Below are 26,423 nucleotides of genomic sequence, written 5' to 3' on the forward strand. Positions count from 1 at the left end.
GAGTGCTCAGAAAGGAGGGATGGAAAGAGCCTGTCCGGAAAACCCTTCCTGATTTTCACTACATTTAGGAAAAAAAACCAAGAGTGGTACTTAAGTGGCCGGAGAACACATTAAGAACCAGGTTTAAAATCCAAAGATGTTCCTAATTAATTCTTTCTTTCCCACATACATTACCAGCTGATTCCATGCACTTAAAACCAATGGGGATGAGCACGTTAATCTACCACTTGCATGCAAAAAAAAAAAAAAAGGATCCCTCTTTTGTCTTTGTCTCCCCTCCATCCATATGTATTTTCCCTGCACATCTGAGAAACCTTTGGAAATAAATCAGCTGAATGGAGGTGGTAACTGGATATTTAATCCACACACTCAAATGCAAGAGGGATGAAGGCTCGGGGGTCTTCAGGATCATCTCCAGTCACTGCTCAGCTGTAGGACCCTGAACCTCAGCGCTTTCCATTGTTTCTATTCACCCATCTCTAAAACTCAGGCTTTGATCTCTTGGGTAGAAACACTTTGATGCAAAGGTTTAAGTGAGAGCAAATTATTTTCAGTTGTTTGATCCCCAGGTTTGGCTGTTTCAGCTTTCCACATTACCTAATGTTGCAGCAAATCTAACCTCTGATTTTGGTCTCTTCTTTTTCACCCCTTAGGTTTTTAACAGTCATTATTTACAAGTGACCATTGATGACTTGAGACCTGAATCCAGCAAAATCTCAATGCTTTGCCATGCAGATTCCTTGGGGATCTTGCCAATACAGTGGTGCCTTAAAAACGGAGTCAATCTCACACCTCCCAAGGGTTTGTATTCCTTCTCAGTGATTTTTGGGTTTACTCTGAAGGACATTTGTTTTGTTATTATTGCCTTTAAATTGTGGTGGTTGCTGTAGAGCAGCAGCTGAAGTATCTCAAGCCAGAGTAGTTTTCTGGAGTGATTGGGGCTGCTCTGGCTCCTACCAGCCTATGAACATCTCAAGAAATGTTTCTAGCTGGTGGATTGATGTCCCTGGGCTTTGAAGTCTGATTAAGGCTTGTGAAATCCTCGTGAATTCCTGTGGGATGAATCCTAGCAGTTCTTTGTGTGTTTAGAGAGCAAAAGGAGCATTAAAAGTCCAATCGCTGTAGAGGCAAACCCTGTTTCATCCACTTCAGTACAATACTGAGGCCAAGCAAAGCTCCTAAATCTGAATGTCTGAGCTAAAATCAGCTGCCTGCCCAGGAGTGTGGAGGGATTTTCCTTGGCTGTCTCAACAAATCCCAGGGCACACTGCAAGCAGTGTTCAGGTCCGAGCCAGGAGAAGCAGCCTCCAGCCCTGCTCTTCCTCAACTTTGTAGCAGTGCAGTTAATTACTCCCAACTTCAGACAACCACCTGTGGTGCCCTAGCAGTATTTCTTTGCTTGCAAAAATGTGTTGGTTCCCTGGAATTTCAGGTTTTTGAAGCTGGCTAGGTTGTTGGTCTGTTGCCAAAAATCGATGTTGCTTGGTAGTAAAAAATGCCACAAAAAAAAAAAAAAAAATCAAGTTAAGTTTTATGTATGAACTTTTGCCTTCATTTTGGAAAAAGCATGATGCTGCCAAACCCAGGGAAGGGAAGGGTTATTCCCTGCCAGATTCAGAATCTTCTTATGTATATCCAGAGTGCTTCTTCAGCACATGTAATTTGAAATTCCCACCAAAGTCCTGGAGCCCTGTGCCTGCAGCTGCATCCATGATTGCTCTGCTGCTTCTGATGAAATAAATCTGCTGCCTGGGGCTTTAGCTCTCTCCTGCTGAAACCCAGGTGTAATGATAATGCCTGTGTAAGCACTCACTGATACTGGCCAGAAAATTTGCTAGAAATCAAAGTAAATGGAATATTTTGGGGGTTTTTCCACCCAAGTTCACATGCAGCTTGCCCAGGCAGAATAACTAACTGAAAGGACCATAGGCTTAAAAATTTCCAATCCATGCTGACACAAAACCTGTCTTGAGATCATGGTTTATGGATCAAGTGTGGATAGTGAACTCTATTTGAGATGGCAACATTTTAAGACGTATCTGAAGCATCTGTCATGTGAATATTTTTCAGCTTGGCCAGGTCTAGTGGGAGGTGTCCCTGCCCATGGCAGAAGGGTGGAACTGGGGCCCCTTCCAACCCAAACCATTCTGTGATTCTATGGTTCTGTGATCTCCTGTGACACCTGGTTGTTGGGATCCACCTGGGCACGTGAGGAAGGGCAGAAAGTCTCTGGTGAAGCCTGGAGAAAATCAAATTGGCTTTCTGCTGTGAGATCAGAAGTCCTGGGGGGAAGCTCTTAAAAAGACATAAAGCCAGTGGCAGATAGATGCATTCTATGTATTGCTGTGTTTTTTATACTGTGTATAAGGGCTGCATGTCCAAACTGAATTTTAGCACCTTAGGCAGACACGTTCTTTGAGTTACTAAAATGTAATCAGATATTAGAATGAGTTATTTGAAAATAAACACAAACTAAATACAACAAAAACCCATAACTCACAGAAAAAGAATGCAGATGGAAAGTGAAAAGCATCCAAACCCCTGGTTAATTTAGGTTTGACAAGGAGATTTTCTGATCTCAAAATCAACTGATTTTTTTTCATCAGAACAATATGCCGGGTTGGGTTATTGGAGTTTGGAGTCCTTTATTTGCCTGATATCCATTCTCTTTCCTTTTTGCTTATCAGGGCTTTATTGAAGACAAACAAAGAGTAAATGGGTCATGAACAGGAGGTGCAAATATTTGCTACTCAAAATAGAGAGCAGTATTTTCCTGCACAGTGCCAAAAATGAATACCCATTAACTGCTGCTGTATAAACATTGAACAAGCTCTGTTTATATTTATTAGAGTAGGATTTATAGACTACTTCCCTTTAGAGTAACAATCATTGTTTTATGAGCTATTATTAAGTGGGGGGAAAAACATTTTGATAAGGCTCCTCGTTGTAAGGCTTACTTAGGAAAAGCCAATTCCAAAACCTCCAGTGCATTTGTATTGTTATATTTGCTTTGAATTAGCTTCTAATACTGGGCTCTTCCATGCCCAGATGGCAAACATGGTGGAGGTGTTGCATGTTTGAGGAGCAGCAGCTGAGTTGTGCAAACACAGCTCTCAGTGTTGTCCCTTGGGCTGAGCCTTCCAGGATGGCAGGGTGTGAGTGCCGTGTGCTGGTGGAGGCACTGGGCACCTGGTACCTCCATGTGTGCCGAGGGAGGCAGCTGAGAGTGGGATCAGGGAGTCTGTGAGGTTGGAAAAGGCCTCCAGGCAAGCTGGGTCATGGAGTCCAACCTTTGATCGCCACCTCGTCAACCAGACCACAGCACTGGGTGTCCAGTTGTTTCTTCACCACTTCCAGGGGTGGGCACTCCACCACTTCCCATTCCCAAATGCCTGTGACAACCCTTTCAGTGAAGAAATTCTTCCTAATACCCAGCCTGACCTTCCCCTAGTGCAGCTTAGTGCTGACCCCTCTCCTCCTGTCCCTGTTCCCTGGGAGCAGAGCCTGAACTCCCTGGCTGTCCCCTCCTGTCAAGGTCTGCAGAGCCACAGGGTCCCCCCTGAGCCTCCTTTGCTCCAGGCTGAGCCCCTTCCCAGCTCCCTCAGCTTCTCCTGGGACTCCAGACCCTTCCCAGCTCTGTTCCCTTCCCTGGACGGCTCCAGCCCCTCCAGGGCTCTCTGGCCATGAAGGCCCAGAACCGGCCACAGCCCTTGAGGTGCAGCCTCACCATGAAAAGGCCACAGACGAGTCAGGGTTAATTTGAAGTCAATTCTTGGGTGTTCCCCTCTTGGAATCCTCCTTGTGCTGCTGCAGTGAGTTATTTTGAACTCCCCAGCTGCCCTCCCGGGTTCCATTCCTGCTGAAGGCTAAAGGAAAAGGGCTTCCAGTGGTTCCCTGGGGCCAAGCGGGGCGGTTGCGTGGTGACAGCACAGTCACGTTTTTGTAGCTCACCAAAGCACCTCTAATGGGCCTTTTCCATCCACTCTGACAAGATCTGTGTAGTTTAAAACCGAGATGCAAAACCCGTCCGTGAGGGGTTTAAATTGAGATAAAAGTAGAGATGGAGAAGAAGTGTGAAGATAATACTGTTGCAGAAATTGTTAAAAAACGCTGCAAGGATTTTTTTTTATGAAAAAAGAACATTCTTTATAAGTAACTGCCCTTTTTTTCCTTCCCTGTGCATGTTTAGTTTTTTAATTATTATGCACTTTAATGCCCCACAGAGACAGGCATTGTAGCTCAAGGCTTTATCTCGGTAATTTGTTTGTCATGAATGCAATTACTTGGACTAGAAATCATTTTATCCAAGATACTTGGATCTTAGCAGGATGCTTGACACGTTTTCAAAAATTTTACCTCCTTTTTTTTGGGATCTGGCAGACCGATAGGGGATTGCACTCAGTATTCTAGTCCTTGCCTGTAAAAAAAAGTCACAATTTTCATTGTCATAAATGATTCATTCACATTTGATCTTGAGTGTCCCTTTTTGACTATCAATGCAAAAGGCATTTAGGGATGTTCTGTGAAATGATGTCAGGATGAGATTTCTAGGGAGATTGAGGGGAGAATTTGGCCTTTGGTGACTCCTGAAACCTTCCAGTAAGAGTAGTTCTGCACTAATGTCATTAGAGTATCCACAGGCCCCTGGACAGGATTAGCACTCACTGGTTTCAAGCACTGCAAAAATAGAGACTTAAGAGGCAGGCAAAAAAAAAAAAAAAAGGCCTCCAAAAGCAAATTTCAAAAAAAAAAATCTGTCCCAAGAATTTATTGCCTAAATTGCCAAGTAGGAATAGTGGATGAGCAGAGGTCTGACTGTGATGAGACTCCTTGAGAGATGCTCATATAAAGGAATCCCTTTGTTTTACCTGGAAGCAGAGGCTGAAGGGATGATCTGTTTGCTGGGGCTGTTTGAGGGAGATCTGCATTCATTTTCCTGCTCTGCTCCAGATTTCTGTAACATTTTTACTGTGATGGGATTCAGCTCACATACCCTGAGCTGCTGGGGAGCCAGTCAGGAAGGGTACATGAATGAAGAGAGGAGAATTTATCTCCTGCTTTGAAAGGGAGGATGGATCAGCTCCTGATTGTGCTGATCCCCTCCCTGTCCACTCCTGAGGGAGCAGCAAATAACCCACGTCGAGCTCCATAACCTTGTCCACCTTTTAGACAGCTAAAAGCAGGAGAAAGAAGTCCATAACTAGCCCCATGTGGACATTTGGCACAGTGGCACTTTGGATTAGTTATGGGTTTGTTAAAAGTTGGGAGATGCTCACAGGAAACGGAAAATAGGGAAAATAATTATGTCTTACTACTTTTTAATGGAGACTTGGCAGTGAAATGCAGGAGGTGTGTGAGTTTTGTCCTCTGTCTGTGGTGTGGACTGGTTGCTGATGGCTCTTTTTGTTTTGTTCTCCTGCAGGTTACTCTGGCCAGGACTTTGACTGGGCAGACTACCAGAAGCAGTGTGGAGCTGAGGCAGCACCTCACGTGTGCTTTAGAAATGTAAGTTCTTCCTTTTGCTCCTGTCCATCCACACGAAACAAAACAGCTTGCACAGAAAAGGTGCTGCAAGGCTTTGAAAAGTTCCTCCAGAGCACCATGAGGCTGCCTTAGGAAGGAAACTGGGAGAAGTGTTCCAAGTCTCCATCCCTGAAAGAGAAAAAACCCTTATTTTAGTCTTGTTTTATCTGTAATTATCCTGCTCTTCATCCCCTCTCTGGTTCTCTACAGCACTAAAAGGATCTCAACTGGTTATTGCTATTAATTCAAGTGCTACTAAAAATAATTTAGGTAAAGAAATTGCATGGTATCATTTTTCTTTTTACCTTTTAGGTGTTTTATCTGTATCCCAGGGATACAGAGAAACTAAACCACATGTATTAAAATGCTAAATGTTGACAATGTATGAGAGGATGATTAACCCTCATGGATGCTCTGGGCCTTGGGACAGTTCATGTCCTTCCTTCCAGCAACAGTGATGTGAGAGTGATGGATGCCATTAAGATTCACAGCTTTTGAAATAATCTTTTGCAGGCTGTTTTATGGCAATGACAGCCCTGTGTGGCTTGATCTGACAGGTATTCATTGCTTGGGGAAAGGCAGATGTAGCCTTCTGCTTTTTCCAGCAGCCTGGTGCTCTCCTTCGTGTGCCCATCAACTGATGGAGGTTGAGATCCCATCAATAACTGAAAATACTCCTGATGGTGGTACCTAAATGTTAGTGGTGCACCTAAAATGAGCACAGAAGGCTTTGCAAAATAAAGTGGTGTTGTGACTGATGGACAGACAGGTTTCTGTAGGAATTGCACAGCTTTTCACTGGGCTCAGAAGTCACAGGACTGAGGGATGGGGTGTTTATGGAAAGCAGAATGGGGACAGGCACCAGCTGTGATTTTCCATGACCTTCCTCATCTGTGGTGGCCAAGGGGCAGCGTGGCTTGGAAGCTTTGATGGTGAAATAGTGATTTTTTTATTGATGAACTCAGAGGAACTGTACCATGAGCAGAGTCTGACTTGGGAGTCAAACCAGAGTGAGGATTTCTTTGCCCCATAAAGTCCCTCTTCCTGAAGGGACTTAAAGCAAAGCTTTCCAGCAGTCCTGAGGGAAGCTGCATCACAGCAATACAGTGGGGCTATTTTTGCATTTCTCTTCTGCAAGCATCCCCACCTTTTCTTTATATCTCTTTTCATTTTGCCAAGTAGTGGATCTTTTCTCTCAGCAGTGGCAGCCTTGAGAAAAGCCTCTGCATAATATCCTCTAAGATTAAGTCAGGTCTGGGCATTTTTTGGCCCTTTTTCTTTTTTTTTTAAGGAAACATTCACCAGATGAACATGTGTCTCTTATTCTTCCACTCTTAATAACACAATTCTTTTCAGAGGGAGCTGCTCTGTTGTCACTTGTGCAGCCTCCTGGCTGGCTGGTCCCCATGAATTGTGGCTGTGAGGGGCTCTTTGATGGAAGCTTTTTCTGCATCTCCCACCTCGTGCAGCCAGACGTAGTGCTGGCAGTGGAGGTGCTGTAGCTGTTTCCCCAGGAGGGATTTTTAACAAGGAGAGGCAGTTATGAAATGGATTGACGTGCCCAAATGCTTAGTAAAATAAACTCCACCTAACTGTTTTGCCATTGATTTTGTATAAATGAGCCTCCAGCACTGAACTGCAATGAAAGGAGCCGGGGTGATGATAAATGGCATTTCCTTGTAAGGCAACATAAAAGGCATTTAAACAAACTCAGCCTGCATTCCTGCAGCCCTGGCCATTAGCAGCTTTTGCAGGGTGAAGCTGATCTGTGTGCTGAGCAAGGCTTGAGGCAGTCCAAGGTGTGTTCGAGAGTAGCAGCGTGTTCTTGGATGGAAAAGAGACCAAAGCCATGAGGTTTTAGTCTCTCAAAGAGCTCTCAGTGGTTGTTCAAGGTGAAGTGCCCATGGTTCTTGGTGTTGTACCAGTAGGAGAAGGGTTGAATTTGAGCCTGGCTTCCAGTTTCTCACATAGGATGAGGGTTTGGTGTCATTTGGAGTCAGTGGCAGTTGTTACCCATCCCAGTTATTATTAGCAAAAAAATCTCATCTCAGAGAGGGAACCCTTTCTGTGTGCAGATAGTTGCAGAGCAGGTGGAACAGAGGGGAGGGAAATCCAAGGAGAGGAAGCCCTGGTATGCACACAGGTATTGCATTAGTGTGTTTTCAGGGAGAGTGGTGGGGGAGATACTGGGAAGGGACTGACATGAGGGGACATTGGAAGGAACAGTGGCAGTGAACACAACTGGATCCATCTGCACTCCAGCCAATGTACCTGAAAGCCTTGTTCATTGAGTTTAAAATAGAATCACAGGATGGTTTGGGTTGGAAGGGTCATTAAAGACTGTCTAATTCCAATCCCCTCATCCCATGGGCACTGCTGCCACTCACTAGATCGGGTTGCTCAGGGCCCATCCATGAAAATTCCATTAAGAAAAACATACTTGAAAAAGTTACTCAGGTATCTTCAGCTTCAGTCAGCTTGGGTGACTGAATGTATGAGGAGGTCTGGTCTCAGAGCAAGATGGTTTTTTTGCTTTATAAGATTTCTCCTAGCAAGGTGAGAGATGCTTAAGCACAGGAGTTCTGGGAAGCCTCTGGGTAGTATCACATTAACAGAAAATGCATCACTGGCAAACATTCAAACATCCTTGGAGCTGATGTGGAGCAACCTCCTCCCAGTCCTCCAGGAGTTAGGGATAGGAGTAGAACATGACATGCATTTCATCATTGAGTTTTCATCTGGGTGTTGGTGCAAACCTGCTCCTGCATAGGCTCCTCTCTCCAGGGTCACAGCCTCCTGTGGGTGTCCATCTCCTCTGACAGGGATCCTCCAGGGGCAGCAGTCTCTGCTCCCCTGCAGACCCCCATGTGCTGCAGGGGCACAGCTGCCTCACCATGGGCTGCACCAGCACAGCTCTGATTTGGCTCTGGATGCCTTTGCATTCTTCAGGGTATTCTGCCCTTCCAGCAGAAAGCAAACCATGCTAAATTCATGCTTCCCAGCAGACAGTCTGGTTGAAGTTGTGCAGTGCTGCAGTGCTGTGTTTCAGCATTGTCTCTTGCCTCTTTCAGACATCCTTCAGCCGTGGCTTCACCAAGAACATGAAGCTGGAGGCAGTGAACCCCAGGAACCCTGCAGAGATTTGTGTGGCTTCCATCACCTCGGTGAAAGGACGGTTGATGTGGCTGCACCTGGAAGGTACATGCTGTAAAGGCTGCTTGTGTTTGTCTGCTTCACTCACTCACTCACTCACTCACTCACTCACTCACTCACTCACTCAATTTTGTCCTTTATTCTCTGCACAAAATTGCTCTCTCCAACTTTTCAGTTTTATACACATTGACCAGGGGAATTACATTTACGTGCTCTTTCTCTGGAGGAGCTGCAAGTTCCTTCACCTTTCCATCCACGTGGTCTTTATCACCATCATAACAACCTCCTCCCTGCCACCATCATACACCTTCATCCTAGGAGCAGAAGTTTGCCTCACTTGTGCAGCTGAGACTTCTACAGCAATTCCCAACCTGACAGTTTGTACAGGAAAAGAGGTCTCTAATCAAAGCCCTTAAAATTGGTAAAAATGTTGCCAGATAACCCAAAGTATTATAGTTCCTCCCGCGTGTTTGCTTTTGGTAGAGCTGTGTGCAATGACAGGTTTTGGTTTTTAACTCTAAGATGATGGTTTGCCTTCTAGCCCAAGGTAGCAAAAGCTTATCTGGAGCCTGGTCTGGACACAGGGCAAATATTTTTTTTTTAATTGCTGGAATCAACAATTGTTTGAAATTTCATTCTCTCTAAGGCTGTTGTTGAATTTACACCCATCTGATCAAGGAATTTGACCCATTTTGGCAACTTCTTTTCTTAAACGACCAGGTGCCTTCACTTGTATATGCCAAAGATGTGGATAGATGCAGGAAGAGGGCAACACACTCCTATATTGCTTCCTTCCCTCACCTCTTTCTTCCTGCCTTTTACTCTTTTAATTTCTTAAAGGATGTTTTTTTTACAACTTACCATAAAAAAACCTTGTGTGCATCTACTTTCTTTTGAGCTCCGATATATAGATGCTTTAAGCTTGGTTTATATCTCAATACCAGGAATTGAATGATCTGTCATAAACAGAAAAGATGCAAAAGACTGCAGAAAATAGAAAGAAATCTTTGCTGCTGTAGGAATACATCACTACAGTATGCACAGTGTTATGCAAAGAGCAGGCATTAAAAAAAAAAACACAACCAAAAAAAAACCCTGCTTGCAGAGTTGTAAAATAAATGTGGCTTGAAGTGTGGCATTTATTTATTTTTTTTTTACTCCATTAATGTAGTGTTGTTTCTAACTGATTATTTATATTCTGGAAGCAGCAAGGCTCCCCAGCTTCCACGGGAGCCCCTCTCGGAAGACCTCAGGTCCCACCATTTATCACAGGCGCCTCTGAAGCTTTCATTGTTGCCCTCCCAGTTTCCCAGTTTGGCAGCCCAGGCTGCAGCCATAAACCAGGAACACAGGAGTTAAGCAGGGCTGAGTTAGACGTGAGGGAACATTGTGTGATAAATCACACTTTGTACAGTAGCAAAACCCTAAACTCGAGGGCGAGCGTTTAATGAGCAGCAGTGCGGTTCCCCCGTGGTGGAGGAGAAGCTCAGGACTGATGGGATGCTCTGCTACTTTATTACTCATCATCTGCATTGTTAATTTTTACTGGTTCATTTTAGATTTTAGAGCTTGAAGCTTTCTGGTGTGAATTTATACAAGTAATAATGCACGCTTCCTGCACAGCCCAGGAATTTGAGGAAAACCCTTTGGTTAATCACTTCTCCAGGGAGGTTTCCTGTAATTTCCCCTTTTACAGTTTTCTAGAGTTGCTGCTTTGTTCTACCCATCCTGTAAAATTCATGGTAGACATTTTCCTCACCCTGTTTCTAGTCTCCTTGTTTGCCCTTTAACCTCCCAATTCCCATGGACATTTCTTGCTCTGAGAAGGGAGCGGCATAAAACGCAACAGATGAAACTAATGAGTCTCAAAAAAGCTGTTTTCCACTCCTGTGAGTGAGGCCAAAGGAAGCAGTAAGATGTTGGCAGTGGAAAGCAGGGTTATCAATTGCCAGAGGGCAGAAGCAGTGCCAGGGAGGACAGAGTAGCTGTGAATAGGTCTTACAAGAGGAACAAGGTGTTGCAGGAGAATGGGCATTGTGCTGCTTTTTTGCTCCTCAGGGTGGCTGCAGCTGTAAACTTCAGAAGCAGAATGTTCATAGAACCATTTTGGTTGGAAAAGACCCTTCATGTCTCATTTACCCTGCTTCTATACAGGAAAGTACATTTCATCTGGTTACTTTATAATAATTTAGAATTGTAGAATAATTAAGATTAGAAAGGACCTCTAAAATAATTGAGTCTGTTTCATCAGAATAACACCATTGCAATAATGAAGTAATTGGTTTTCCCAGATCTGGTGACATTTCAGTGGGGTCTGTGTTGATTTCTTGCCCTGTTTGGGGCTTGAGCCATAGCTTGCTCACTGTGTGCATGTCTTGCCACTGACTCACTGTTGTCACGTGGGCTCCTTGCCTGGATTTGTGGTGTCAGGTGAAAATGGAGCTCCCCACTGGAGCTTTCATCAGGTTCAAACTGAGCAGTGACCACATGGTATTGTCTTGTGGAGGGAAATGGTTTTTCAGGGAATTTCAGCTGCTGAAATCTTGTCTTCAGCAAATTGTGTCCCTCCCCTATGCCTTCATCTCATTCTCTTCCCCATATTCCAGTATGTATTTTCAAAGGATAGTGCATGAACACAATGCAGGGCTCAGAGAAACACCTTGAAGACATCCATGGATCTACACAGACATCATGATTGCATTTTTTCATTATTTCCTCCAGCAGTGTGATCACCAGCACCTATTTCCCTGCCTCCTTGGGGTTTTTCATGCAGCCAAACACTCTCAGAGCAGCAGGTTTACTACTGATCCAAATGCTGCACCTCAGCCTCAGTGCTGTTCCCATCACAAAGTTCAATTACTGTTTCAATTACACCACAAGCCCTTGATGAACATACATTAGTGGGAAACTCCCTGTAGTCATCTGGCTGAGCACAGTCAAACACTTGCTGCCTTAAGCAGGAGGCAAAGCTGTTTTAACAGATGCCAAGGCGAGGGTGATGCAGGGGAAGCTGCTGATCCTTTGGTCCCTTTTATTAGGAGATCACCCCATGCTGGTGCTGGAGCTGTCTGTCCTGGGGTGGAATTGGCAGAGGGAGGAGGTGAAGTTGCTGGCCCAGCTGTGCCAGCGCAGTTGAACTTGAATTGGAGTAGTTAAATAGTGCCTTGACTCAGGACACAAGAATTGTTTTTGAAAGAACTCAAAGCCAGCAGGAATATCTTCATTGGATTTTGGAAATCAGATAAATTAGGGGGAAAAAGCAGGAAAAATTTCTTTCATTGAAGGAGTGGTCAAGCATTGGAACGGATTTCCCAGGGTAGTGGTGGAATAACTGTCTCTGGAAGTGTTTAAAAGTTATGTAGATGTGGGCCTGGCAGTGATGCGTTAGTGGTTAGGCTTGATTTTGGAAGTCTTTTCCAGCCTAAATAATTCTTTGGTTCTATGAGTGGGACCCACATAAATGAAGACAGGAGATTATCTTCTAAAGCAGTTGTAATAACCAAACTGGAAGATAATTGCTTTAACTAGAGACTGCAGGTGAAGTTTTGGAGTCAGCATCGTGCCAGAGACCTTGGTGCATGTCTCCCACTTGGGATTTTCATACTGCTTCTCTCCTTTTGGGTGATCAGCTCTTGTTTCATATGAGGAACCCTAGGAGAATTCGTGGCACTTCTGGACAGAAGAGTGGCCACCTCTCACCCCTAAAAATGGGACTCAAGGGCAGAGTTGCACAAAAAAGCTTCAGGGAAGCACTGGAACATAAAAGCCTCTCTCTCACATTAGCTACCAGCCTGGGAAAGCCTGGATAACACTCTCTTACTATTAAGAACAAGCATTCAACAAGTCCTTCTCAGTTATGGAACTTCACAAAATATCTAGGGGTCAGCCAGGCTGTCTTGTCGAGGGAAGTTATATATGTTTAACCTCCCTGGCTTTTGACTGCTTCACTGCACACCCTCAAAGTGATCTTAATGGGGTTTTCCTCTGAACCACATTGCACTGTAAATGCAGCAGCCCCATCCTTGCTGTCTGTGCAAAGCTGAAGGTGAAATGGTGCCTGATTTTGGTGCAGGGAAGCAGATTCATTTTCACACGTTCCATCATTCGCTTCCCTGGGCTCGTGATGGATGCTTGGGTGGCTCTGAGCTTGGTGTTCCCATGCCTAAATCCCATGATAAATTTGTGTTCATAGGTTCACAGATGCCCTCTCCGGAGTACATTGTTGATGTGGAGTCTATGGACATTTTCCCTGTTGGCTGGTGTGAAGCAAATGCTTATAACCTCACCCCACCACACAAAGCTGTTTGTAAGTACATAGAGACTTGAGCATTGCAGATGATATCAGGGATTTTTCCTAAGGTCTATAATCCCATTTTTGACACTATCAACCTACCCAGCAGACCAATAACCAGGCTGCAAGTGTACTGCAATAAATCATAATAAATCTACTTAGTGACCAAAATGAAGCAATTTGTATTTTGCTCTGTGATCAGCCCCTCCCAAAATGGTGTTGTGTGTGCTGGGGAAGGCTGTTCCGTGGTTTGGGATTGCACAGTGGGTTGTGGGTTTGCAGAGGGGTTGTTGGTCAGTGGGGTTGTCAGAGGGAAACCAGGTTTTGTTGTGCTGAGCCAGCTTCACTCAGGCAGCTGAGTGGATTAGGGACAAAGACCTCAAATTGGAAAAAAAAAAAACAAACATGAAATGTCATGTGGAATGGACATACAGAGGCCATCCAGGTGCCCCTTTCAGAAACAGGATCTGCTCCATCTAAATGGAGAAATAATTGCTGCCATTCTGTGATGGAATTTCTGCCCTTTCCCAGGGTATCTGTCCCTTACTTCACTGCCCTTGACAGCTCAGAGATTTTCTGAGTGTTCAGTTTAAATCCCCCCACAGCACAATTAAGCCCACAGTGTTTTGTCCTCCCTCCAGTGCATATTAAGACAAATTCTTTCTATTTGCATTTGAAGACAGTTCATCAGAACCCAGTGGCTTGGTGTTGTTCTCCTGTTCCAGCATATCCAATCTCAAGCCACCAGGTGAAAAATTGGCCTCACTGTTTATATTAATTAAAATCCAAAAGGCAAATTTTAAAATGTATCAACCCTTTCGAAGAATTAAATATGCTTAAGTTAAAAATTAGGCAGCCAGAGCCTAATTTAGGAGAATAGTGCTATGGCAACATTATACAGCCTTATCACAAGTTATTGCTGGGGATAAATTACACTGGAGGTAATCATGCTTGTAAAATGTAATCTTATCCTTATGTGTTCCTGTATGGAAAAATATTTGTGTTTTTATTTTAATTTTTTTTTCTTTTATGCTGATCCCATAAAACACAATATTAGCATTCCAGAGGAAAGATTAAGTGTATTATTACATCCTTAAAGTAGGTTTTAATGATGTAGTGACTTACTTAAAAAATACCAAGAAAAGATGGTGATAGTAATTAAGTACCATTTCATTGTGTTCAAAGTCGTTTTATAGTCAGTGCATTTACACAGCTTTTTATGCATTCTGGGTGTACTTAACAGGACAGAAGGATACAAAACTATTTTTTTTCTTTCTTGCTTCATTTTTGCAGTGCGAAGGAAGAGGAGAATTGCAGTTGTGCAGCCAGAAAAACAGTAAGTTGTTTTGGGGTTTTTTTTGTTATTTAAAGTGGTGTTTTCACAGGAATGCATCGGGTCTTCCAGGGGGGATAATACACAGCAGCTATGTGGCTCAGTAACTACTGCTCAGATACTGCAGCACAGCCAACAAGAGGATTCTTTTAAGCCTGAAATATTTGTTAGCATATTAGAAAGTCTCTGTAACAGCAATTTTTTTGCTGGCTGGGGCTGTACAGCCCCTGTCTGATGGCCAGCAAGGGATGCTTAGGGAAGATGGACATATACCAGGAGGGCATTTCCCTGTCTTGCTCTTGCAGTTTGTGGAAACTTGAATTTAAGGGGTTTAAGGGAGGATATTTGAAGCCTGGAGGTCTAAAGCTGACACATCAGAGTGTATTTTTAGAGAAGGGGTGGATCTGGCTCCTTCATCTGCAGTGCCCTGGTCTGTGATCAGCCATGTGGAAGTGGAATTGTGTTGGAGGCATCTCCATTCCTCATCCCAGGCTGTTGCTGGTGTAGCTTTTGGTCCAGCCTGGGGACTGGTGCTGGCCTTTGTCCTGTCTGATGCTATTAAATACACCAAAAACTCTATTAAATACACCCAATTTCTCTTTTAACAGGTTACCATCCACAGTGCCTGTTGAGAAAATACCTCATGACCTCTGCCCGGTTCCTCAGCTAGACACAACAGGTAAGGATCCTTATTTCAAAGACCCATGTCCTGTATGGAAGGGGAGGACCCCAAAAAGGCAGTGAGTTGTCATAGGGGTGGGGAGGTGGAACCCCATCCTTAGAGGGTGTAAGGTGCAGTGAACAGCAGATGAGGGTCTGGTTCTCCACGTGTCTTGCTGGGGCTATCAGAGTTCCCCTGGAGCTTGCCCATTTCAGATGATGATATTAAGACAAGGCTGATGAATCTCTCTGGTGAAGATGGGTGCAGGTTGTTAATTGACACTAAAGAAATGGGGTACAGCAGGACCTGATGGATCCCCTGTGTTATGTTAGGACTGTGTGGTGTTGGCTGCTGCTTCTGCTAAAGGCAAATTCCTCTCCCCTTTAGCAGTGGCAGGAGGCTCTGAGTGCAATATCCATCCAATTAATGGTGTAAACCCAGCAGCAGGGACAGGATTTAACTCATTTATTTCAGCAGGCTGTGGGACACATGTTGGCATTGCAGCCAACACCCCATTACAGTCAAATGGGGAGAATCAGGGTCTTTTAGGGTATGATAACCAAAAAAAGTGGATAGCCAGTTGGAAGGCGTGTGAATCACATCTAGAAGTTCCCATTTCTCTCCATGGTCTGCAAAGGAGCCCAGGGTAATTAGCCCAGACAAAAAACCTGCTCTGTAGACCCGTGCTGGGTCAGGGAATGGCACTGCAGGACTTGTGGGTTTGGAAGGAGCTGAAGAGGGGTTTCTAAGGCTCCTCACTGAGAGAATGTTCTCTGTGAGCTGAGTCCCTGTCTTTGAGGCTCAGCTCGTACATCCCCTCCTGGCAGGTTGCAGTGAGTCGCTCGTGTCCCCCTGCAGTGTGAGTTCTGGGAGAGCCCTGGCTCATGTCATGGATTAACTCCTTTCTCAGTCCTCCTTTCAGCAGGGTGTGCAGCCAAGTCAGTCACTATTAAAAACACTTCCTTTTCCCATGCTGGACAGATTTGAATAGCAGAGGCTTCCCTACCCTCTATCCCAGGGTGGAATTTTGTGCCTCCTTTATTCTCCTCCCCTTCCTCCCACATCTAGGAGGAAGAAGTGTGGAAAATAGAAAAAAACTTCCACAGACACAGGAGGGTTTAATTTGCAGCCTTGGAAATACTTGTATTAATGTAAAAAAAAAGTACACAGACATTAAACAGAAAAACCATAAACTTATGTTTCTATAATTATAAGTAAGAATATGTTTTAAGTGAGAAACTGTATTGATAAGATACTGAAGGGTTTATAATATAAGGGTGTAATTGTATAGAATAAGCTAGTACTTCAGAAGTTATGATAAAAGCATATGTGTGTACATGTGATAGTAACCCATTAGATAAATGTATACACATTACAGTAGAAGTAAGTAAAGGTGATACGTTAGAAAAACAAAATAAACTTTGTGGCAACTATCCATTAGATTAGAAAGTTATATATTATCTTGTAATGAAAAACTTGTGACCATTCTGAGCTATAGCCAACTACTTACTCTCTTAAATCTCACAGCCTCTAAGACTAATCTTTATTTAAACAACAAATAATTTTTAACCCAACTGTAGTTCCATCCCTTCCATTAAAACAATGATAATAATAAAGAAAGGCCCTCGATTATGATGTAAAAGTGCTGCAGGCACTTCACTGCTGCTTTCTCCTTGCAGGCACCATCAATGGGAGATACTGCTGCCCCCAGCTCTACATCAACCACCGCTGCTTCTCAGGTCCATACTTAAACAAAGGCAGGATCGCAGAGCTACCTCAGTCTGTGGGGCCTGGCAAGTGTGTGCTGGTCCTCAAGGAGGTATGGCCCAGCTGTCTTTTGGGGGGATTTCACAGGAAAGTATGAGTCATGGCTTGCCAGACCCAGAATTTGCAAATAATGCACCTAAAGTTGTCCTGGAGTGGTTTCCATGAGGCAAACTGCCAGCCAGGAAGAAGGGGCAGGTTTTGCATTGTGGGTTTTGATGGGAGAGGTGATGTTTTTGAAACATGGGGAGTTCTCTTGGTTGGAGGCGACTTCAGTGTGGGTTGCCATCAACACAGGAGCAAACAGCAGTGTCATGGAGACATGGGCATCTCGTTTTGGAGACATAAACAACTTCCCAAGGAGCAGGACAATGGCAGTGGCCCAGCATTGGTCTGTGATACTTTGCAGAAAAAAATTCAAGCTTATTATGGCTATAAACTGAAGCTCATTCTGGCCACAGGAACCAGTTCCAAATTATGGAAAGGGTGAAGAGAAAACATTTCAGGGGGTTGCTGTGCCTGATTCCTGGTAGCTGTTGCTGAGATGAGAGAGGTGCCAGCGGCACAGAGAGCCATGGCCAGGATGGAGGTAAAAAATTGCAGCACAATTGAAGTTCCTAATGTTCCTCAGCCCTTTCCACCCAAGGTCTTGTCCTTACCTCCACCACTGATGCAGTGAAGCATCATCCTGTGTGTGTACCCTTGAATCCAAAGTCTTAGGTGAGTTGCAAGTAACTCTTGTGTAGTTTAGTACCAAACTTATTTTTACAGCCTCGCTGTTCATTATTCCCAGTGCCAGCACAAGTTTTCTGCTGGGACCACTGGTTTATTGTGGTTTCTTTCACTGGAAGAGGCAAGTGCGGTGGCAGTGCCTGTTGTTTGACATCAGCTGCAAAGTTTTTCTCATTTCTGAGGTATTTTCTTGGAAAACAAGTTGAAACCTGGAGCCAAATACAATGGAGACATCAGCTCCTGTCATCCAGCCATTGCACCTGGGCTGAAAAGTGGTGACTGTAAGGTAGCTGTTCTGTATAATAAAAGCTGACTTGAAGTTAAATTAAAATAAATACTTTGTCAGCTTTAGTTTTAGTTCTGGGGTCAGTATATCTAAGAAGCACAAACAGTTCTTCATATATGCCAAGAGCTCCTCAGCATCGTTGTAAAACAAAACAAGGTGTCTTCTTAAGACCCCAGATGATCTATAACCCCCCATATATTAGAGAAATATGCTGTAAAGATTAATTAGCTTCATTGCTTACTGCTCTTCCTATTTTTAAGACACTTTGCTCTTTCTCTGTTTAAAAAGAAAAGGGATTATGACAAAAGATGACTTTAAGATCCTTGATCATTTAACAAAAGAATCCCAGATAACTCTTTTGCTCTTCTCTCTCTGTCCCACAGACACATCAGTATTCCAAGTTTAAAAAAAAATAGGTTTACTGCCCTGCTTTGAAGCCACCCTGGGATTTAGCATCTCTTGTTAGGTAGGAGTGTGGGATTATATCTCAGATAGAGGAGGGAAATTGAGTTTTTCCTCATAAGAATGCTGATCATTGAGGTCTTAAACAGGAGAAAAGAGTTGTTATCATATTTTTAGCTGTACCTTGACAGCTGAAAGTTAGGAAGGAAGTTAGGAATTTTCCTAAGAAAACTTCAACCATCTCAAAACTTGAGACTGTTTCAAGGGGGATGGAGATGGGAAATGTGTGAACACCAAAGAGCTGTAATGGGAAGAAAAGTGCTGAACTGCCCAGTGGCACCAGGCACACCAGATATACTCAAAAGAGAGCCCCTGTGCACATGAGAATACATGACATGGAGAACTTTATGAGTATCAGGTGCTTGTGAGGTGGGGCAGAGGCTTGTGATGGTCTTCACTGGTGTGACTCCAGCTCACTCAGCTCTGAAATCCAAAAGTCAGCAGCACCAAAAGAAAACCTCACTGATGGATAGCAGCAAAGGCTGAGCTTGCCTAATCCCCCCCTGTGCCTAATCCAAGGCACAGGTGGCTGCACCCAAGCCATTAATGATGCAGAGGGATGAAATTAAACCACCAAAATTTCCAACTGGTCATGCTCCAGCCAAAGGAAATTTGACCGGTCTGAGATGGTTGATGTAATTTTCCATCTCCAGGGAAAGTTGGAAACTGGTCTAGGTTTCTTTACTGGTTTTGTTTAAATCACAGTTAATTTTTTCCCAAAATTCTGTTTGTTTGCATTTAATAGAGTGCAATATGAAGTGATACTGTTGCTAGAAGGTATCACCTTTACTGTGATGAGGGACCTTTGCTGTAGGGTAAAATGCCAAACCCAGTGACTCACTTGAGATACAAGAAGAGTAAAAGCCAGAGGTTTTAATTCTATTTTTTTCCTTTCCTGAAAAGGAAATAATTGTTCTTACAAAACACTCATTTTTTGAACTGAGTTTAGAAGTTTACAGAGTCCTGCTGGTGACAAGCCAGCTTTGAGAAAAGTCCTGGCACTGTGGGTGCCTGTGCAGGGCTGGAGTTGATTAGGTGTCTGGGAGAACGCCCAGACAGGGCCACACTGGTATTGCAGGGTTGGGTTTTCTTTTCTTGCTCATTTCCCAGCTATTCTGACAGCTCATACAAGCACCATTACACTGGTGAGGGGGCAGGACAGCACTGTTGGTGGAAATTGGTCAGCAAGATGCTTTCTGCCCCAAATGTCCCACCAGCCAGCAGGGTGGGTGTAGAAGTGTGCTTAAGGAGAGCTTTCCCAGCAAACTCCTGCAGAGGGGTTCAATAACTCCCTGGATTTGCTGATCAAGGCACCTGATGAGCTGTGAATGTGTATGGCAGGCACTTGATGTTTTTGAAAACCTACTTCTGGCTTCCTGACATCAGCTGTCAGAGGCCAGTGCCCTTCAGTTTGTGTGGGGAGAGACCAGCAAGAGAAGATGTGGGCGAGCAGCTGGAAGGTCTCACTCAGAAACTGTCTTTTCTTTTAAAATGGTTTGGGTTCTATGGGACCATAAAGATCCCCTGCCATGGACAGGGACACCTTCCACTATCCCAGGTTGCTCCAAGCCCTGGCCAGCCTGGCCTTGGACACTTCCAGGGATCCAGGGGCAGCCACAGCTGCTCTGGGCAACCTGTGCCAGGGCCTCACCACCCTCACAGGGAAGAATTTCTTCCTCATATCCAGTCTAAATCTATCCTCTGACAGTGTTTGGTGTCTCTAAGTGGACTTTTTTGAAGAGTGGTTTGAGTTATGTTTCCAAGGGCCCAACAATAAATTAAATTTTGCTTCTAGTAAATAACCTATCCAAGCAACTCCAGCCAGTGCCATTTTACAGAGTACTCTGCAGCATTAAGTGAAGCCCTTGCCTGAAAATGATTAATCCTGTAGGTTTTTTAAAATGCTAGCAAATCCTCAGGTTGCTGGATTTAGAGGGGGGAAAAAAGACCAACCCAGAAAAAAACAACCAAACAAACATAAACACATTGGTCACTGCAGTATGACCTAGTTATTATTTCATTTCTGATGAACTCTGTTCATGGTTGCTGGATAAACTTTACATTCTTCATACTGAAATCATTTGCAGGCCCCCAAGGAATTAAGAGCAGGCGTTAGGTAACGAGCTAAATTAGATGAAAACCAATCCAGATTCACTGTGGGATCATTCATGTGCATACAATGCAGAGTGTTCAAACACACGGTCTGGTGCTGTTAAGAGATTTGTTTTCCTTGTGTTTATCTCCCTACGCCAAGTGTAGGCTATTAAAGCTTGGATTTCCTGAGCCAATAGCAGGAATCATTTTTATTCTCAGTGACTTTGGATTAAAAGGATTGGCACATGTGTTCTCTTGTTCGGAGTGGACGCACACTGGGTTCCAGGCACACCTCCTGCAAACTCTTTTTGTGGAGACTTCATTACTATTCTGTTGATACAGTCAAGGCACACAGCTCTCAGGCTCTTAAGCACATTGCTGACCTCAAATGTGTGAATTTCCCCTTCAGTGTTCACAATGTGGTGATGCACGTGACCTGTACCTGGTTGTGCCTTCAGAACTATTTCTCTTTTTATTTTTTTATTAAAGTGGTCCATGATGGATGGGTGCAATGGAATCTGCTTTGGGTGAGAGGGTCTGTCACGAAGACAAAATCACTGGTTATCAGATTTTTGGGGTTAAGCAGCAGCATTTAATGCAGTTTCCTTTTCAGACTCAGGTATTCTCTATAATATGGCAACTGTGATCCATTCTGGGACACTTCCTCCTTGCATCCAGCACTTAATCTGTGCAACCAGGACAGAAACAAGCACCTGCAAGCTGCTCCTGCCTGTGCAGCACCTGGCACCATATTCAGTGTGGTCAAGGACTATTTTTAGACCCTGATTGTTGTTGGTTTTATCTCCCCATAGGTTCTCAGCATGGTGATCAATGCAGCTTACAAGCCAGGGAGTGTTTTACGAGAACTGCAGCTTGTGGAAGACCCTCAGTGGAATTTCCAGGAGGAAACACTTAAAGCAAAGTAAGTCTTCAATGTGTGTTCTTCTGTTTGGGAGGTTTCAGAAAGGGAACTGACTAGTGGGGGGAAAAAAAGATAAGAAAAGGGGTTTTTTTCTATTGTGAGAGTTTGACTTTTCTAATTATCGTTTTGCTTCATTGAATTATTTGACTCATTCCATAGCAACTTCAGAAATGAAATATTCACCTGAACGGTTCATTTTTATTGTCTTTCTCCAAGCAGCCATCCAGTTCTTGATGAAGTCAAGACCTGAGTTTTATGATAAGCTGTTCTTATAAGCTTGGCTATTACTGAATGAACTCAATTCGGGACTTTCTAAATGGAGGAGTATGGCTGCTTTTAAATTAGTGCCTGTCAGGCTAATGCAGAAAAAAATGGTGAGAATGAATGGTATCAAAAAAAGTTCAAACAAATTAACAGGGACACATTTTTTAGCAGGAGTGTGATTAGGGCAACGTAGTAACAGATCAGAGATTCAGGTCAAGATTTGATGCCTTTCTAGATTATGTTCTTCAATTCTCTTCTAAACAGCACCAAAGAACACTGAATTCCTCCTTCCAGCATTAAAATCTTCCTGTTTATGTCTTCTTTATGTAATGGCCACTATACCTAGGATGTATTTCAACAATTGTTGCCTCTCTGAAAGAGGGGAGTCTCACCTAAGCTCTCTCCAGAGTCCTGAAGAATAATTCTTCCCACTTGAAGATGGATCTCAATAAATATTTCTTTGAAGAAAGCTTTCTTTGTTGACTAATGGTCACCTTGACTTTTTAAGTACTGCAGTTAAATGCACTGAATCTCACCCTTTGTACTGAACTCTGTAACTCCTTTTCAAAGAAAAGCAATTTTCTCTTGGTTGTTTGATATGAATAGCTGCCAAACACAGCACTGTTGATGGCTACTGTATTTGATCTTTGCCCATGCAGATATTGCAGAGAGTTCATGGTTGAGGGAGGGAGTTGAAAAACTTTCACTCTGTGTATACTTAATCTGCTTTCCTGAAAGAGGATTGCAAACTGAAATGAAAATCTACTAGAAACATCCTATTTTTAATTTGCTGCTTTCACCCATATAGAATGTCAGGCTTTTGTGTTTGCTGTGGATGGAAGTCTAAAAGTCAACTTTGTGCATGCAGATTTTCATTTAAAACAGGTCTTTGTCCATGACCTGGTTTTCATTGATTCCAGGATCCCACATCTTGTGCTACAAATATCAGATAATTCACTCCTACAGGTACTTAGCAGTTGTGAAATCAAGTTGTAAGGCCCTATATTACTTAACACCCTCTCCTGCAAAGAACTGAGCTTACAGGCAATTTTCCTATTAGCAGTACTGTGAGTAGGATTTTGTTGGGGTTTCCCCTTTGAGTGTGGGGGTCTGCCTTGTGCAAAAGCAGAAATACCTATTTCTTAAGGCTGCTGCAATCCATATTTCTAATGGGAGACAGCCTGGAAAATGTTTAAATGACCATCCATGATAGTATTTTACGTTGCCCCCCGCAGTCGCCATCCATGTTTGAGTTCCTGTGTGCTGGCTGCCCCAGCAGGGATCCACCTCATCCAGGGTGTCAGGCAGCATCTTTCAACTTTGTTAAGCCACAGAATGGATCATCTCAGGCTCAGAGCCCTGACAGCAAGTTTTGAAATGCCTTCTGAGAGCAGCACTTCTCTCTCCTCCAGTGTGGCATTGCCCTGTGGCTCCTGCGGAGACCAAGCTCGTGGGGCTGGACAGCGCCTGGTTCCTGCAGCTCCCTGGCTTCTGTGACTGAGCAGTGCTTGGTGGTGGTGCCAGCTTCTCTGTGGGTAATTTGAGGACTTTTAAGAGTGCATGGCAGAGGGTTGACATGCCCCAAGACTGTCTGGCTACCCTAGGACTTCTTTTTTTCCTTTTTAGTTTGCTTGAGTTGCTCCATCCAGAAGTTTTAATTGCATTTGGTTGTTCAGGAGCAAAAAAGAAAACACAGTCATGAAACCAGATACTGTGGAACATACAAACAGCACATGACACCTTCCACCAGGTGTAACAGTGCTCCAGAATCTTAAATAGGGGTGTGTGATGAGCAACAGAGACCTGCAATGAGCAATTTCCAGCTCCATGGGCTCTGGATGGTACCTGTTGCCAAGGGTGACAGCTCCAGAGCCAGCTGTGATGGGACACATCGTGTCACCTTCTTTCTGATGTGGACTGGCACCTCCTTGGATCTTGGCAGTGCTGTTTGTTTGCAGTGCCTGCAGTAGGGTAGAGCATAGGGATTGGTGAAGAGAAAGCTGCTTTTCCCACTGTCCCAGATGCAAGGTTTGGCACTGCCAGGAATGCATTATCTCAGTCCTGGGGTGGCCTGCATTTAGTTCACTCTGCTGTCATGAGTGGCCACTGTGGAATCAATTACGCTCACCTTGCAAAGAAGATAAAACAATTTAGATTGTCCAGAGAGATGTGTTTGCAGTGTGTGATGGCAGCTGTTTCCCATCAGCGCTGCTGGCTCCGTGTGAGAAGAGTCAAACCTGATTTATTGGTGATGATGAGTTAGAAATGTCAGGCTTGATCCTCCTGGGTTCCCACAAGGGCCAGTTGAAGCTGTCGGCATTCAACCCGTATAGTTCTGATGCTCTTAAGTGCAGTGCCTACATCTTGATTTGCCTTCCCAGTTTTACATAAAATGCTTAAGGGACTTCATGCTTTTCAAGGGTTTTCATTTCTGATAATGGGGCTGTTTGGATTTACCCATTTTTGCAGGACTTTGGACATAAACAAAAGCAGTGTGTGCAGAAGGTTGTCTCCTGGGTCTTGTATGAAGCCCAGTTGATCAAAATAATAAAGATGAGTATTCCTGGACGCCTTCATTAAATGAAATCCTGAGAGCTGCTCAAATCCAGTAGCTAAACTCCAGGAATATTTACCCCTATGCCAGACATCATTGCTTATTTATGAGGCTGCATTTCAAAGAAAGCCTTTTCACTGCAGCTGCTTTATAGAAGACTGCCTTTAACTTGTGATAAGTGAGGGTGAGGTGTTTGAAATCTTCTTTGCCTCAGCCTTTGCTAGTGAGGGTTTGCTCTCAGGCTTCCCAGGGCCCTGATCCTGTTTGAGGGAGTGAAGTGTTACCCACAGTAGGTGGAAAGGAATCTAAAAACACTGGATGTGCATGAGTGCATGGGAGCAGTTGGGATGCAGCCAGCTCTGCCTGGAGAACCGGCCAATGTCCTTGCAAGGCCACTCGCTGGCGTGTTTGGAAGTTGATGAGAATGAGGGAAAAATCCTAATTTTTGGAAAAAGGCAATTATCACACCCCTCCTTAGGAAGGGCAGGAAGGAGGAGCCAAGTAACTACAGGCTGTCAGCTTAACTTTCCTGGAAAGGTTATTAGCCAGATCCGCTTGGAAGGCATTTCTGAGAACATGCAGGACCAGTAGGGGACTGGCAAGAAGCAAAAGGTGAGTTGTGCCTGATGTGATGAGGTAACTGGTTTGGGGTTTAGGAAGAAACAGTGGGAATTAATTTGTGTTCATTTTGAGCAAGGCTTTCCAAACCAGGATCAGTGGAATGACTTAAACCTTTTATTTCTGTAATCAGGAGAATTAATGAGACAAGGCCTTACAACCAGAGCATTCCAGTGCCCTTTCTGAATCCTATGTTCAAGAGTACAAAATGCCACTGATTACATAGCTTTGAAGGAAGTTAACTACTTATGTTTGGCAGACATTAAGGTAGACAGACAAAAGGAGTTTTCAGTCCCCCAAAAGGATATTGAGACTTTTATCTACTGAGTTGTTCAAATTAGTCTCAAGAATTGTTGGAACGTCTTAGAATGGGACTTTTGAAAATGAAGTTCTCAATGTTCTTGCTGTTTGAAGTTTTTCAGCACAAGACTTTCTGTGTCATCACACAGCAGTCCCTAACTGGAGCTTCTGGAAGGCACTATGTTCTCATGAACCTCTAATCTATTTTAAGGAGCTTCAACAGAAGAATTCTATTGCAAAGTGCTGTTCATTTAATATTTTTGCTCATGGATCAGCAAGTTATTTTTCATGGAAATAGTTCTAGCCTTAAGGTTTTCTCTGAGTTTGAGATCTGAGGGCAAAGAAGGGGGAAGAGGAGAGAAAAATTCTTTTGGTTTTAGCTGAAAAACCTGTGTTGGTTTTTTTTTTTTAAGAACAGTGAATTCTAAGAAAACAAAAAATATTATCCTTGACATAGCAATTTTCCAAGTCTCCAGTACTGCCATGCTGTGCATGCAGATACTTGCTGCTTGCAAGTGATTGAGAAGATAGGAGCCCTGGTATAAAAACATAAATAGGAGCATCAGTAGTTGGTAAATTTTTGAGAGATGCTAATGGAAATGGTTTTCTGACAAAGGAGCTCCTTCCACATGGCTGTCCTAGAAGCAGCTCAGATTACATTTGGTGGTGCCTGTGTTAAAAATCTTTAGTGTGTGAGGAATATGGAAAATATTAGTAGAGCTTGGTTTATTGTTGAAAGAGGTGCTGCCAAGACCAAAATGATGTAAAAAATATTGCTGTGGCCAGTACTAACACCTTGGGTTATTGAGACTGATTGCTGCAGTCATGGAGATCTCCATTTTGCCATCCTCTCTGTTAATTAAAGTGTGTGTTGCATTCAAAGCAGACGATGAAATCAGTCAGTTGTTCATTTTCCTAGATTCATCTTTTCCTTTCAGCAGGCGCTGTAGTACAATGGGTCCTTCCTGGGTAGCCAAACACAATAGGAAGCACACAGTTAGAAAAAGTCAGCCATCCTTGAATAATACCCATCAGGCAGCTTTCTTAGCTTATAAGAAAGAAGATCAAGAGGCAATTTGATTAGAGTGCTTTTTCAGGGAAACAAAACCAGATGCAGTCTTTTCATCCTAGTGGTGAAAGTCAGAACGAGGACAAATAAATGTGAGTTAAATTCGGATGCATCCAGACATAAAATGAGGTGTAGGTAGAGGTGCTCCCTGTGCCATGATTCTTCCAGTGTGGAGACCCTCGAGGCTGGTGCTTGTCTGGAACTGCTGGTTTAGTCCAAGCAGAGTTACTTGGGTCCAGGTGAAAGCAGCACAGTGAAATTCTGCAGCCTGTCTCTGAGAGCAGACTCACTGACCAAACCATCCTGGCTGTTGTTAAACTTAATGGCTCCTGGAGAAGTAATAAGTGCAGTCTTTTCAAACACGTTGAAAAGAAATATAAAACTTTTATAAGTAGAT

At 43.7% G+C, this 26,423-nt stretch overlaps 1 protein-coding gene across 1 annotated transcript in view; it reads left to right on the top strand.

Moving 5' to 3' along the window:
- The window catches only part of SFMBT2 (Scm like with four mbt domains 2), a 104,870-nt gene that overhangs the window by 64,574 nt on the left and 13,873 nt on the right, over positions 1-26,423 (top strand). The window contains exons 9-16 of the mRNA XM_053943881.1: positions 654-801; positions 5,423-5,505; positions 8,595-8,721; positions 12,869-12,982; positions 14,261-14,303; positions 14,909-14,979; positions 16,641-16,780; positions 21,112-21,221. Coding sequence (XP_053799856.1) covers positions 654-801; positions 5,423-5,505; positions 8,595-8,721; positions 12,869-12,982; positions 14,261-14,303; positions 14,909-14,979; positions 16,641-16,780; positions 21,112-21,221 — 836 coding nt within the window. The remainder of the gene's footprint in view (positions 1-653; positions 802-5,422; positions 5,506-8,594; positions 8,722-12,868; positions 12,983-14,260; positions 14,304-14,908; positions 14,980-16,640; positions 16,781-21,111; positions 21,222-26,423) is intronic.

Source organism: Vidua chalybeata, chromosome 5 (assembly GCF_026979565.1).
Source record: "Vidua chalybeata isolate OUT-0048 chromosome 5, bVidCha1 merged haplotype, whole genome shotgun sequence".
In the NCBI taxonomy this organism is placed as follows: domain Eukaryota; kingdom Metazoa; phylum Chordata; class Aves; order Passeriformes; family Viduidae; genus Vidua; species Vidua chalybeata.